This window comes from Dermacentor albipictus, chromosome 6, assembly GCF_038994185.2.
Source record: "Dermacentor albipictus isolate Rhodes 1998 colony chromosome 6, USDA_Dalb.pri_finalv2, whole genome shotgun sequence".
NCBI lineage: Eukaryota > Metazoa > Arthropoda > Arachnida > Ixodida > Ixodidae > Dermacentor > Dermacentor albipictus.
In genome coordinates, this window is record NC_091826.1 from 19851036 (window position 1) to 19866891 (window position 15856).

The 15856-nt window shown below is 44.1% G+C and overlaps 1 protein-coding gene across 2 annotated transcripts; it reads left to right on the top strand.

The window, feature by feature from the left end:
* Positions 1-974: 974 nt before the first annotated feature.
* On the top strand, positions 975-10264 carry PPP4R2r (Protein phosphatase 4 regulatory subunit 2-related protein). Of its 2 annotated transcripts, none has more exons than XM_065455375.1 (8): positions 975-1157; positions 1397-1478; positions 1910-2080; positions 2611-2745; positions 3319-3488; positions 4692-5093; positions 7189-7481; positions 8920-10264. In XM_065455375.1, exons 1-8 carry the CDS (start codon positions 1118-1120, stop codon positions 9073-9075), a joined length of 1449 nt encoding a protein of 482 aa, XP_065311447.1. In that variant the 5' UTR covers positions 975-1117; the 3' UTR covers positions 9076-10264. The 2 variants fall into 2 exon arrangements, with proteins under 2 accessions (XP_065311447.1, XP_065311448.1); XM_065455376.1 differs by having other exon boundaries at positions 978-1157; positions 3319-3536.
* The last annotated feature ends 5592 nt before the right edge of the window (positions 10265-15856 follow it).

Below are 15856 nucleotides of genomic sequence, written 5' to 3' on the forward strand. Positions count from 1 at the left end.
TTAACTGCACGTGCGTGGTTACGAGTTTGTACTACTATTTCCTTATTATGACAGGCAACATCGAACGTCTGTATGCGTCTGGGCGATATCCAAATGATCTGGAGTACAAAGGAACAGTAATGATTGCATCAAATCAACAACACTACTTTAGCAATGCATGACCAGTCCACAGAAAACGCATCCACCCAGTGTTCTATTAAATTTCACGCAGGTGCTAAAAATGGCAAATTAAGGAACATCAATGCACCCGAACAAAGTGAACTCTATAGAATATAGGGGCGCTGCGAGCGCTAGCTCGGAAATGTTGGACGGATTTTGCTATATTTTGTGTGAGGGACGATGTCATTTTGTTTACGTTGCCATAATAAGAGACTGTAATGAATGCGTTCAGAAAAAAGAAAGCATTCACTGGTTACGTCAGAAGCTCAAGATGTTCTGATTATTCGAATTCCTTGAAGAAAAGAGAGCTGCTGGGCAGGGTATTTAGGGACAATTTGCAACATACGAAGTGCATGGACGGTATGGACGGTGGACAGCTCACGCATGAATGAAGCCGTGTTGATCGCCTTATAGCGATCACATTCATCAGATCGTTGAAATTTTTTTCCAGAATTTTTTTTTTTTTTCACTTGACAACAGTTCTGTGAGCGCGAGCCTTACTGGCGAGGTAATGCACTACGCTGCTTCTCTTGCTGTGTTGGCATACCAGAGATTCCTAACAAAAAAAAAAAATTATTAGGAAACTCTATGGTGCATGCCAGCCGTGGTACTTACAACAACCCTCCAACAAAACGCTGCGAACGCTAAAGCCCCAAAAGTGTGTGTGATTCCCAGTGCTTTTTGAATGGCCTACTTTCTGTCGTATGCCTTGTTCAGTCTGGCCTCGAAAGCCTCAAACCAAACATAGAGCCTCAAAAGGCACTCCGACTTCGCTTATCGTCACCAGGGGCAGCAGCCGCCACAAAGTGACGTCACGACAACTGTGCGGCAGCCATATTTTTTGTTGTCGTCAGGAGGGTTCCAGCTGCCGGCAGTGTGTGTATGCGTGCATGTGCGTGTGCTTCTCCGTGGACCTGGAATCTTGCACTGTTGCGAGAAAACTGAACTCTGCTGCAAAATGAACAGCAGCAAAGAGGCTCTTTTAGACGAGCTCACTGGTAAGTGTGGCGCGGCGGGCCCCCGTTCGCAGTTGGCCTCGCTGTAACGGGAGGCTGTCATTTCCATGTTTGCTGTGCTTACACTGGGCTTTTGCGTTTGGGCGTCGATGACCCACTGTGTCCTCAAGCCGAGTTCATCGGCTGCGCCACACTCGCGCTGGCCCGCGCCCGATGTCACTCAACTTTCCTTTTGGTCGTGTTCCTGTCACCCTTAATCTCATGCTTCCCTTGCTTGACAGATTTCGTGAGCCAAAAGCCCGCTGAAATTCCTTCGGTCCTCGACGAATACCTGTGCCACATCGCCAGGACTGGCGACACTCTGTAAGTGCAGGCTTTTCGCACTGGTTGGTCTTCAACGGTATCGAGTGTTTTACGATGGACTAGATATCGTTTCCGTAGAGCTCGCCGATTTCTTTTGCATAGTGTTGCTCGTCGCGATTACGACGTCTAGTGCAGGCTAAAGCACTGCAAAGGGTAGCATTCGTAAAGTTAGGTTGCCTCGTCGTGATGCAATAGCTCTGTGTCATCTAATCGCAGTTTTGCGCTGGAAGTGCTTTTGAAATAACTCCGGCAACTGCAGGTTTGGTTGGACGTTTTGTTTTGCTTGGGCTCTTCATAACAGCCTGTGGTGCCAGTGGCGATTATGAATGCTGCCTCTAGTTGTAGCGGAGGTACGGGAGGAGCGGTTTGTTTCCCGCGCGCAATGCAGCTGGCAGCCTGCATGTCACAGGGTCGCTCTGGCTTTCCATCAGGTTCCCATGGCACAAGTTGAAGCCGCTGCTATGTCGAAAGCTGGAACTTGTCATGAACGAATTTCACAAGGTTTCGCCAACAGACGACTTACCGGCCTTACCCAACGTGGAGGTGTTCAAGTACGAGGAAATGAAGGAAAAGGTCCTGGAGGCCGTCAACTGCTTCAACAGGTGGGTTAACATTCAATGCTCCCGTCTGCGACATATATGTCAGTTGCTACCAAAACCTTGTTCATTGTGATTTGGTAGCACTGTGAATTTTGTAAGTATGTCCTTCCGTTGATATCATGTGCAACAGTTGGCATTTTTATTATTTCTGCCATTGTTTGTACTTTTTTGGAAGTAAAAAAATTGTCATCCGCTCGATCATAGCACGAAGTTACGAAAGAGCCCCATACAGGTTTTTCAGAAGGCAAGCTTTGCAGCTTTAAAAAAAAAAAAAAAATGTCGTCCTGGTCCTAAAATTGGAACCAAGACCAAGGTCCCTCTGGGACAGTCACTCTACCATCTGAGCTAGCGAGGAGACTAGCGTGTTGCAGGGTGGAGCTGAATTAATTGACAAGTTCACACTTGCCCAATGACAATTTTTGCTTTTGCGAATCTTTCTACACCTTGTCGACTTCCTCAGAACTGATTTGGTATATTTTTTTCTGAGGATATGTTCCATTCAGTGTATTTTTTTCTCCCATGTTTTGCTGCAGCGCACCATTCACCATCCAGCGGTTGTGTGAGCTTGTGGTCGATCCTAGGAAGCACTACAAGCGCACAGACAAGTTTATGCGTGGCCTTGAGAAGAATGTCCTGGTTGTGAGCACAATTGAACCAAAGTCTCTTGCGTAAGTTCACTTTTTGAAAGGCCTGCCGCCAGTTAATATTCATTAGCAGCTATATTACTCCTGGGCAGGCATGGCAGCACTCTCCAAGTTGAAGTATGAAGTTCAGGAAATGTTGGGATTCTTTTGCATTAAGCCACAGAGGGAGCTTTAAGAACATCATTCAAGAATTGTGAAATCATGCCGACAGAATGTGGAAAATGATGCCATACAGGCCTTGTGGCATCCTGATGTGAAATTTTAAAGCTAAGCTGTCTTCATTATATTTCTCTGTAGATTGTTTCCTATTGCATATAGAAATCACATGTAGCCTAAGCATATTTAACTCGAAAGATAACACAGCTGGTCGGCACTGAAGGTGAACAACAATAGTTCAGGAAAAGCTACAACACGCTGCCTGTCATTGCCTTACTTATTGCAAATTCAAGCACTTTCTTTTTTTGTAATGTTAATACTATATTGTCTTAACTGTCAGGCCACTCTTCAGCCTCATCGTCTTGCAACGGACATTCTGAGAAGCGTTTTTGTTGTTGTAATGCCATAGCTAGAGCTTTTTCTTGTCTGAACTAATTACAGTGCACTACAGCAAGCTAATGCTGCTGCAATGCCCATGGTCAACGGCATTCCTGGAGTGGAAGATGGTGGAATCAATGGCCATTTTGCTGACACCACAGAGGACTCGCTTAATCGCATGGACGGTGAAAATGGCCACTGTGAAGATGAGGGCATCTGTGCCGATGACCCAGGTACCAACGTTGAGGTTCCATCTTCTGTTGCTGACGACGCAAGCTTGGGTGTGTGTGAGCACTTCGCATGGCATTTGCGCTTTATCTCAGCCGGTTCACTGCACGCGAGACTTCTAGTAGTTTTCCTGTACTCCTAGCTGAAGCATAGAAATGCCCTTTGCTTGCATTACCTGATTCTTATTCATGAGTGCATCTTTTTCTCTAAGAAGATGGGCCAGAAATTTCTGTATGCGTTACAGTCTGATACACAACCATGTTCGTGGCATGCACAACCACCAGCCATCCGAGCCAGAGTCATCACAAGATGACAGAACAACTCTTTGCACTGATATAGTGTTGCTTTCATTACTAAAGGACTAAAAGACAGTTATTTACACGCTAAGCTGGTAGCAACAGATCCACATCATGTCTGTTTGGCATTCCAGTGAATTGCATGTTCACACGGCTAGCTGGCGAAGTGGTTGGTCCACTTCCTGTGCGCGATTGTTGTGGAGTCTAAGGAAATGCGGGCTATCGAACACAATTCATCGCACAGAGGATGTGATCTTTGCCATGGGTAGTGATAGAGGGCTGTCTAACAGTAGCAATGACGCACATTCATTGTGAATAAATTTACATTTTGTGATAGCAAATTCTGCAAGTGTACTTTCCTTTACCGCAAAAACCGGAGGCATACTACTTTTTTCTTGTAAGTGGTGGGTGCACATTATTTTCTCACTTGGAACCCCTGAAAGCTAGGGGCACATTTAGAATCGGGTAAATGTCTATTCATTGTTATGTTGAAACTGTAAAAGCGCTCAAAGACCAGAACTAGGAGAATGGACAGGACGAGGTGCACTGTCTTAGTTCTCCTCTTTGTGCACTTTTACAGTTTCGAGATGCAAGTAAACCAACTAGACCAGTTATCCGTTCTGTTACATTGTTATGTGGCACGCTTTGTAACATTGTGATGTGCAGAACATGTGCTGTATCGCTAGAGGGGTTGATAAATGTGTCGTTAGCTGCTAATTAGTCTTCATTACTAGCTTGAATCCTTGCAGCAGCAGACTAAGGAGAAAATGTGCCGTCTGTGTATTAATATGCTAGTTTTCATGTAGACCAGTAATTCAGGAATGTAGCAAAGGTATGTTGTGACGTCCCACCAATGGAGCTGAATTTGAAAAAAAAAAAAAAGCTTTTTATTTTTTTCCACTCTCTGTTCAGGTGAAGCACCGCAGCCAGTTACAGAAGAAGTTGTTGAAGAGCAAGAAGTCGAGCCGTCAGGCTCCACCGTGCAGACCAGTGCAGAGTCGTCAGAAGGCGATAAGGAAGAAGATGTTGAACCTTCAGCCCCAGTGGAACAAGCCGAAGCTGAGAAAGGAGCAGAGCCACAACCTGCAGAAGAAGTCGCAGTGGAGGCACCAATAGAAAGCATAGAGTCTGAACCTTCCACCAGCGACGAGGAGCCTGTTACGCACACCAAAGAACCTGTGAAGGAAGCACCATCAGGAGAAAGCACGTGTGATAAAGATGCAACCGAAGAGGTTGCTGAAGCATCCAGTGAAAGTGGTGCTGAAGATGTGTCTGGCACTCGGGAAGAGCCAGCATCTGATGCTCTAGCGAAAGGCGAGTGTTTTTTTTTTTACCCCCAGAAATGTTGCACCTTTTTAAAATTTATTTATGGGAACATATTGATCAAACTTGCATTGCTTATGTATTTTGGCAAACTGATTTCAAGTATGCAATTAATTTTTCTGTGCAATGAGTAGCTTCCTAAAATTCATGCTTTTTTTGTGGGCTAATTTGGAGGTGAGCTTAGTGAAATATTGGTTTTAATGAAGGAGACTGGCATATTGAAATGAAGTGAGTGATCAGATGTTGCAGTGCCTACAAGAACAAATGTAGGCACTATAGGCTTAGCACAAATGCTGAAATTTGTGCCAGAGCTATAGCACATCAAGTTTTTATGGTAAGAACACTCATAGTTACACACAGGACAAATTATTGCTTTTTGAAAATTTCTGTAATAATATTTGTTCATGTGACTGGCCTACTGCACTCTTTAATTGTCTATCTTCCTAATTATTGCAATAGGATAAGTAGAATCAGAGATATTACTCCATAAGTGTGACACCATCAGATATGCTGGTTTTAGAAAAACGAGGAAAGACATTTCACAACATGTTCATGGTGATTATGGCAAAAGGATGATTCTGGGGTTCAACCAAGCAAAAATAAATGCTCTACACCAATCTGTAGTTAAGGAACGCGAAAAATGTTTGGGCCTATTTTCGGCTTCAATGAGCAGTGACTCCTTTTAAGTGCAGTGCCTGAGTAAACTTCTTTGGCAACCAATACATGGCCCTGGGCATGCCTGCGATAATTTGCGAGTGTTAAACTTCTGTAGACAGGTTGTGTCATCTGCTCGATAGTTAACCAACATTTTATAGTAGGTTTTGCTTTTTTGCGACGAATAGCTTGACATTATTCATCGGCTGTCGGTGTTGCTCGTGTCTCTTGTTTTACGACATGAAATACCGGCGCTAAAAGCCCACACATTTTTTTAGCGATGCAGAAATTCTAGCAATTTGTTACTTAGAAATTTGTAATCAATATTTCAGTTTGAGCTGGTTGATGGGTCATAAGTCAACAAATTCACGGCACAAACTAGATGAGGACAAAAAACACGTCAGGGCGGGCGCAGCAGGACAGGACGTGGCGCCCATCTTGGCGTTGTGTTCTTTGTCCTGTTCTAGTTCTTGCCTTGCAATTTTTTTTTTTTAATTCGAGAACTTCTTTAGAAGACTTTGATGTTGATTGCAGGGTGTCTTCAGAGGACAATGCCAAAGAGGTCATGTCTCTTCAAGATCGCTAATTATCCTACTTTAAAAGTTAAAATTATGAGTCCTAATTTTTGTTTGGTTTCTCAAATAAAAATTTTGTAATATGTTTCCCAACATATTGCCAACTAATAGTATGTGAATTTAAAGCCTGCTAATGTGTTAGACACAACAGATCCCATCAGGTCCTTCAGCATTTTCACATTGCCCTTTTTAGTTTCCCCGGAGTTGAGACATCCGGCTCACACTTTCTGCTGGTAACTGTTGATGCTCGAAAGATACTCACACTCTGAAATTTTGTGTGCTACCCTGACACAGTTCTGTACTAGTCACTTTAAGCATAAATTGCACACTGTGCATGTATGTTTCACCACATTAAACGCCAGTTGCAATGAAACTTCACTAATACTGAATTGGTTGTGAATGAGTATATACTACTATTGAAGCTGTTTTGGCAAAGTTGCAGGGCTGGTAATTGTCGAAGTTTGTTTAAATAGCATGTAAGCAAGACAATCTGGGCACCTTGTAGTTAGCAGATACGACACGGAGATTTCGGTACGCCGCGGGTGCCACTTAATCGCAAAGCTTATGGCCAGTCACTGTGATAGTTCTCAAACTTTTGGGCTTCTCTGTCATTACCGGCTAGTGGCAATGGTGGCATTTAAAAAAAAATTTATGCAGGCATCAAAAACATTTTCATTATCTTTTTGTTACACATCTGCTTGTATTTCAAACGTAGGATTTTGCACGAAGGCTGCTCTATAGCTACATTGCCAAGCTTTTTTACACCGTCCAAAATGTTTGTTGCGGTTGGCCATTTAAATTAGTTGCATTACTTCAGTCTGAATAAATTAGTAATTGTACCGTTTCTTGATTCGCAGAGCCATCCGTCTCAGCGGAGGACCACTCGGAAGCCGACGCCCTGCCAGTTGATGCTTGCGAGCCAAAACCGGCGGAAACTTTGGCTGTGGTTAAGGAAGGCTCGTCGGAAGTGGACTGCTGCGACTCCAGCATTTCTGAAATGCCAGAAAGTGAGGAAGAACTGAAGGAGCCCCCACTGAAGAAGTTTCATCCTGAACCTGAAACGCACACAGAAGAACCGGCCACAGAGGAGCAGGAACAGCCGTCTTCGACGTCGGTGTCATTGGACGATAGCGTTGAAGAGGAAGCTATGGTGAGCAGAAGAAGGCATTGTAACATGTTACCTAATGCTCTTTATATAAGGTAATGCACCAGATGAACCATCCTAAAATCATAGATTTTTATCCCCTGGAGGTGGTGGAGTAAGCCATAGAATTTTGTGAATGGTAGCCCCTCTGTAGTGCAGTGGCTGAAGTACAAATTTTGTTAAAAGTACACCGCCCGTGCTGCACATGTAAGCGAGTTCCAGTAAACACTCTGGCCTCAAAAGTCAGATATATGTGGTATTCTTTGGCGCAGATGAAACATTGCAGTCTTTGAATGCACTACCAACCCAGTGTTTTCTTTGGGGAAGCAATGGGCCTCTAGTCCATTGTAGAGTTCCGCGATTGACAGACATCTGGCTCGCACTTTCTGTTGGTAGCTGTTGATGCTGGAAAGATACTCATCCTCCGAAATTTAGTGTGCCACCCCTGACACAGTTCAGTACTGGTCACTTTAGGCACAAATTGCACACTGTGCATTCTGATCTGATTACTTTAACCAACTGTGGTGGCGCAATGTTCCTCTAGTCAGGCTAGAGCCCCAACTCATCCCACATGTTGTATGCATACCAAAGTCACCGAGAAAATGATGCACAAACTATGAATTAGCATTCTTATTGTGTTATTGGGTTCTGCTCATCTTTGCATTACAACTCTTTCTTAGCTTGCTGCGCAACAAAGCATCGGCATTGCACCATATAAGAAAGGGACACTCTGCATTACTAGCTACTAACTGCTGAAATTCTGCTACTTTCCTTGTAGCAGTATTTCGTGTCGCGCTCAATGAAGGAGGCTGAGAGAGCCAACGACCAATAAGACTTATTCATGAAATTGACTTTCTCATTGCACAACTGGTCATCTTCGAGTGCTCTTTCAGCACCCTTTACATTCTGCTGGCTGAGATTGTTCTTTTGGAACATATTCTCCTGATACATTCAGATCACTTCAAGGTGATCTCAGTGGAACCCAGGAGTGTGACTGAGATCCAGCAGGCTTCCAATCACGTGGCTGCCATAGTTGGTGTGGTGTCTGCCGTGGGCTCCTTGACGGGGCCTTGAGTGTCTGCTATGCTTACTTACAACAGTAGCGTCAATGTTTCCACTTGTGGCCTCCGTTTGCTCTGACTAGCAGCTGGAGCTAGCAACCAAACGTCCATGTTGAACAGGCTCTTTCTGGCTCCGGTATTGAGTGGGTTCCACATCAGTGCAGCCCAGCTCAAGAGTGCCGTTGGAGTCATTTCGGTGTACTACCAGTGCAAGGAACACGAGAGTCCAGTGGTTGTGTTCCGACAGGTCGCTGAATTCCATTTGTGCATGTTAACTTTTGCTAACCTCTTGGCATTCCAGCATGGCCACGGCTCAATTTGTTGCATCACTCTCTCATGCGCAAATTTAACTAAAGTGTTTGCATTGTGCTTTATTTGCACAGGAGAGTTCAAAGGCAGACTCGTCACCTACAGAAGATGGTCAGGCAGAGGCAATGGACACGACTGCAGAGAGCTCTGCCCAGAAGGACTCGCCAATTGAGGAGGAGGAGGAGGAGAAGGCCGTGAGTCCCGACGAGTCTGCTATGGAACAGGACTGAACCTGCTGTGGACATTGCCGGCTACTGTGCTTACCCTCTCTCACCGTGTACTTCAGCCATTTCTCCACCCCCCATCCCCTCCCCTACCCCTTTCCAAACAATTCAAGGGCAAGAATTGATCTCGACTTTTCGCACAACTTAAAAAAATATGTTGTGGCTTTTATTTTTTGGTCCTGCAGCACGGCAAGATTCTCATTTCTTTCATGAAGAAATGAGTAACAAGGTTTCAAGCAGCAGCTAAGTTTTATGCGTAATGACAGCTCTGGTTGCTAGCAAGCACCGATACGAGAGGTACTATGCAGCCCGTTTTCAAATGGTACCAACTTCACTGGCAGTAGTCCTGTGCCAGTTTTCTTGAATGGTATTTCCCCTACCCGGGAGGCGGTTATGTCAATGGCTTTAGAATCTCGTAAAGCACACAGGTCATATGTCAGCAGTGTGTTTGTGTGTGTGGCGAGTATTGCAAGAAAGCAGGTTAGGTTACATCTGTACATCGTTTCGTCAAAGTTGTCAAAATGTTCACCACTGAGCATCTTGAAGCCTATGCATTCAGTGAACACAGATGAATATGCTTTATGTAAAAGATTGATTACCATCACACCATTGGCATCACGAGATTGGAAATGGTGGCTGGGCCCGCCTGTAATTGCGGTTAGTATTGTCAACAGTAACTGGTGTTGCATTAATGGTTTTAATGCTGCAGTAACCTGCCATTAATTTGAATACTGGCACCAAACCTGGAATGCATTTCAAATCATTGCCACATTGCATAAGGCAGTACAGTGTAACCATGCTTCTCTAAAGTCTTGAAATTTGTTTGCGAGATCATGAAAACTGTTGCACCCTGTATATCAAAAAGTCTACCACACATATGAACTCTTACTCCTTTTGCTGTTGCCTGGTGTACGTAGATTACAGAAAAGTTTCACGAGTTCTGTCTATAGTGCCCGCTGCAGTCCATCTAGTTGTCATGGCTGCTACTTTGTTGTTCATTCTGTCCAACCTAAGTCATCACCTGTACTTTCCGCAAGTTTCTTGGAAAGCTGCATATTGATGTAACAGGCGCAAAGTAGAGCACTTGTTTCATTAGCGCAAGGCAGCAATGTGTTGGTACCGCATCTGCTCACACGAGTATGCGTTGAGCAGCTCATCTTCATTTTTAAATAAATGTTCTGTTCATGCTTCCCTCCGTCTGAAGCTTGAATTATGGTCAAAAACGAGAACTGGTTGCCAAGTTATATTTTTTTTGTGTGATGTACTTTAACAATAACCTCATTCTCTGCAATATATTGTTTGTGGAGCAAGGTATAGACGGATCAAAGAGATGCTTTTCAACTGCATTATGAACAAGGACGCCCCTAAGCATAAAAAAAAGGCATCAGTAAGGCAGCCGATGACACGTCACAATGTGATGTACACACTATTGCATTTGGTGCCAGCTAGAAAAATTCTGGTTTGTCATTGTATGATTATAGAACGCTTCATCCACAGCCCTTGCCTAGTAAGGTTGTGCGGAAATGTCGCAATGGGCACAAGCAGTCTTTTGTAAATGTAAATCTCTGAAGCTTGCAGTCCCATTAACAGTTGCATCAGTCATAGAGAAAGAAGTATTCTAGGAGAGGAATCTGTCCAGCTGTGACAGCGCAGGCGGTGCATGCTTTGGCGAGGAGGAAATGCAGTTTTCGTCGCAGCGCAACAGATGACACTGCAGGCGCGTTCCCATCATTTACGTACTTTTCTATGGACACAATGCACAGAAATAGGTGGTGTCCAAAACCCAGTGTCCATGACGCGTTTCCAGCTCTCAGTCGCATCTGCCGCATTCAATCGGCGAAAGCATCACCGTTAAGATTTTCATATTAAATACAGAGGGGCACCACTCTACGGAGCATGGATTTGACCACCACCGCCACCACCACCTATTGCGATATCGTCCCATATTTTGTAAATATTCGCAGCTCAATAACATCAAATAGAAATGACAGACATTTTAGCAGCATTAATTGCTTAGTACTGCTCAAATTGTATGCTGTGCTTACCCTAAAACAAGCTACCAACAGTATCCCTGATGAGCAAACGACTTCTGCCGGCTCCACGAATTCACTAGCTCGCATGTGATGTGCGTGCATGCTTGCATAGGTGACTGGAAGGCAACACTCAAATAAGTTAGGGCGTGATGTGCACTGACAAGCAAACTCTTAGTTTTCTTAACAGTTTGCAGGCTATCTCTGTTGTTCTTACAGGCTTCCACATTGTGCTCGTTTGTCAGAGATGTATGCATGCTTTTTGCATTGCTAGAAAGGAGAGCACCTTTCAAGATCTGCGAAATTTGAGGAGAGAGTGGAAATATGTTGTGCTGAACTGCAGCAGTGGCTATGCATACTGCAAGGAATAGGTAATTAAATTACCTTCAAGGTTCCTGTAGTGACTTGGTGCGGTTGTGTGCTTGTGCAATTTCAAGGAAAGAGAGAGCTAATGCCCCTAACATTTTGCGACTATGTTGGCGAGAAGCACGTCTCGGAAAGCGACATAGAGAGCAGGCAGTATTACAGTGAACTAAAGGGCAGAGTCTGTCTTGACAAGCTAAAACTGCCTGTTTTGTTGCCAGACGCCACGCCATCAGTATTTATGGACTGTCCCAGCTACTTCTGCTTGCAAGAACACACATACACACAGCCAATTGAATATGACATGAACTACATGAAGCTACGAGGATGCACAGTGCTCGCGATGGTGTGCAAGATGAGATGGGTGGTCTCATTGCCTCTCACGTTTGCCGCAAGTTCGCAGTCTATTGTTTGTGGCAGTGCTTGGAAATTTGGGGGAGTAAGCACCGGTATCAGAAGTGACGAACGACAGAGGACATTACTATTCGTGACTCGAAGTCAATGCTCGCTACCTAGCGGCCGTTCTGGAACACAAGACAATCTAGGTTTAGGTTTGAAGCAGAAGAGGGTGTCCTAGCGCAGCATGCGCTGAATGCATCGTAGTTTTCAAATCGTCGTGATGACGCCGCACACAAGCCCGAAAACGAAAAAAGGATTGCTATCAGAAGACTTTTGTTGCGTACTATTATACTTGTCGTTGCGGTGGTAAGACAGCAATGTACGATTTCATCATTTCTTGAAAGAAGCAGACGATGCGCATTGAAAAGTGACTTGGATAAGAAACTTCCTCGTTAGGAAAAGGAGACATACTATACCGGTTGGGTGAGGGAACAAACGTGAGTTAATGACATCTTAGCTGAAATCAAGAGAAAGAAATGAGCATGGGCAGGACATGTAATGAGGAGGGAAGATAACCGGTGGTCATTAAGGGTTACGGACTGGATTCCAAGGGAAGGGAAGCGTAGCAAAGGGCGGCAGAAAGTTAGGTAGGCGGATGAGATTAAGAAGTTTGCAGGGATGATACGGCCACAATTAGTACGAGACCGGGGTAGTTGAAGTATGGGAGAGGCCTTTGCCCTGCAGTGGGCGTAACCAGGCTGATAACGATGATGACTATACCGGTATGGAAATGCTTCACTAAGGTGAACTTCTTTATTCCTGGCAAGTAGACCATTGCATTCTTTGTTTATTTTGTATATCTTGCCGGCGTTTCAAACTGCGGAGCATGCCTTGCTCAGGCAGGTGCTTTGATAAATTATAGTGATGTACGCCTAAGTTTCATTCGGTTTTTGTTTCTATATAGTTTTCTGCCCACCATGTAGTTTTGTCTGCAGGCACGGTAGCAGGAATGATAACTGCATCGCGAAGTCTGAAGTTGATCATGACACGTTATGCTGCGAGACGACACAGTTTTCATAGCATGCTTTAGTTTACTGGTGCAAGCAGAAGATGCTGTTTTCTCATCCAATGCATTGTCAGTTCATTTGCTGGCAAGAAATTTAAAAGCAACAGCAAACAGCGCTCACTCCAGCTTTGGAACGTCTGACCTGCGTACAGCACTGCTAGCTTGCTTTCCAACACTGGACACACCTAAATTCCATTACAACTGGTTCAGTTCGTTTCCATGTCATGCATTTACACTAATACAAGTGACTTTTGCCAAAAGAAAACCTTTGCTAAATTTTGCAAACCTGTTGGAAGAAACTCAACTTGGTCCGTTTGGTTGTTATTCATTTTTCATGTTTCACTGGGTTTGAGAATTTCTACGGGCTGCAAGTGTCTGCTGTGTTCCCAGGCCCTATCTTGAACACTGTGTACTGCGAGCATGAACAAACACCAGTCAGCGGATGCAGATGACCTTATCACATGTATCAGCTAACCATAAAAATGTGTACCCCGACTCACAAAATGGAACTTTCATTTGTTTCTATACCAAGACACACTGACCAGGTAACTTTAGAGTTTTTAGCCTCATTCCATCAGAGCAGAACATCTGTATGTAGCTTCTGAAAGCACGACAGACATTACTGCTTATACTATAATGCGAGATGCTAAATGTGATCTACTGCAACACGAATCGCAGTGTGGAGTTGTTTATGAAGGTCAAAAACACTCAGGTATCGCACCTGTAGCAGTGGAGCAACTCTGCAAACAAGTGCTTGCACCTTTTGTAGGCCTGCTATGCACAAACGTTGCTTCTTTTTTTACCTCCGGCACATTTGAAAGGCTCCTTGTCTTTAAAAAAATCTGATGCAGCTTGCTGAGCAGGCCGGACGTTTGCACTCACAGCACAACTATTTCCGTGATTCCATTGCTCAAATCCGTGAGACCAATCAAAATAAAGTGAACAGCAGCAAGGACTCTTTCGGCTTCCACGAAACACCTTGATTCGACGCTACAAAAGATAAACATGACGGCAGCACCAAGCGAAAGAGCCGCCGTGAACCTGGACGTGGATGTCATAGCCATCTTTGCTTAGTTTGACAGCGTTGCCAGCCCAACTAGCAAATTCTGGACTTTATCGAGACGCCAGACTGAGCACTCTTTCACCTCCTGAAAAAAATTCTTGCTCCGTAGTTCCTCCGCATACATTACTCCCCATGCTAATGCACATGTTGACGCTGATTCATGCCACGAATGAAGAATATGCGCAGATTGGTTCGAGCAAAGAAAGAAGAAAGAAAAGATAGGGATATATCCTGTTATAGTGTCAGCACAAAGGTCCAATGGCATATCTGGAAAGCGCTAATTCAGAGCATCCATTACTTGCCATGCTAATTCACGTGCTCGTGCCGATTGATGACATGAATAAACGGGTATGCGTAGATTTGGCTTGCATATTAAAAAAAGAAAGGACATGTCCAATGTATGCACAGCTAGGTTAAGTTGCTTCTCTGGAAAGCACTGATTTGGGACATACATCACTTTCCATGCTAATGCACATGCTAATGCCGATTCACACTATAAATAAATGAATATGTGCAGATTGGATTTTTTGGGAGAAAAAGCTTCTGGTCCTAGCTGGTTATTAACTGGTTCCTGTTGGGAATGAAGTGGGACCACATGGGAGCCTACTGGAAAGGTAAGGCTATTACAACATTGGCACAGTTGTCGCACTCCATGAAAACGCATATGGCGACACCAATTCACGCCATTTTACAATGTGATACTCTGTTCTTTGTCAGTGGGTCTGCTGCGCTGTGTCTCAATTGGTGCTGTCTCTGCCCTGAAGATGCCCACGGCTGTCGTTTCACTGGGAATGATATGACACCATTGATAAATAAACGTTGTACATGTGCCATGAAGACAAAAAAGCAAAACGAAAGAATATAAAAAATCAAAGTTCACAGAAGAACAACACAAGGATTGTTTGAGATAAGGTGCAGCAGTCAGGATCAGCCACCACAACGATAAAGTCAAACGAGAGTTTGTACTTGGTGTGTGATCAAATAAACAGACATCACCCTGAAGGTGTAGAGAAAGGCAGTAGGACGAAGCGAAGGCGCCTGGCAGCTTTGAAAGCCAGAATGACACACTCGAGTACAGAAACATTGGGGCAATTACTCAAACCCCTGAACACAAGAAAAAAGTGAAAATTATAATTCGTTAAAAAAAGAGGTATTTCAAGCACAAGCTTGAAATAAAACTGGCTAAGTGCACAATACTGAAAACATAAATAGCTCTAAAATTGCATAACAGTGCAAACTCGAACTTAAAGCCTGAAATAGGTGGAACGAAATTTGTTCCTTGTGAGCAAATCGGGATGCATGGCTTGGACAAGCTGACCAAGTCGAAAAAAAATATGAAACAAAAAAACCTTTTGTATGTAGTGGTGATGTGAGAATGGTATGAAGTGGTGTGGACACCAGTGCAATGTGTATATAGGATCTATTTTGGGCAGAAACACCAATATAGGTTGCACTAGTATTGCATTGAGTCAGGTTACTTTGAACTGGAAGCTACAGCACCCCCCCCCCCTCCTCCTTTTATTTACATAATTTTGCCATACAATTTGTCAACATATCCACAGCTGTTGTACTACTGCATACCTCAGCCGACCAACCAGCCCAGTTCAGCACACTCATGCAGTATGTGTTGCCAAGCTCTTTTCTAATCCCTTCCATGCCACGTTAACTCCAAATTCTTGGCAAACGCGGCCAAGGTATGTTAAAACCCCAGTTGCCAACATGTTAACTATCTTGGAAAGAATAAATTTGCTTCTGCTTGTGCTGTGTCATGGATTATGTGTTGCCATCCATCAAGAGCATGACTAAGCACTGAGAAGTATGTTGGCTTGTCCATGGCATAGCTTAAAAATGCTAAGTACTGCTGAAGAGCCGAGCTCGTCTTGTGCTGTTTTTACTAAAAGGCTGCGGATGAACCTACCTCGTCGA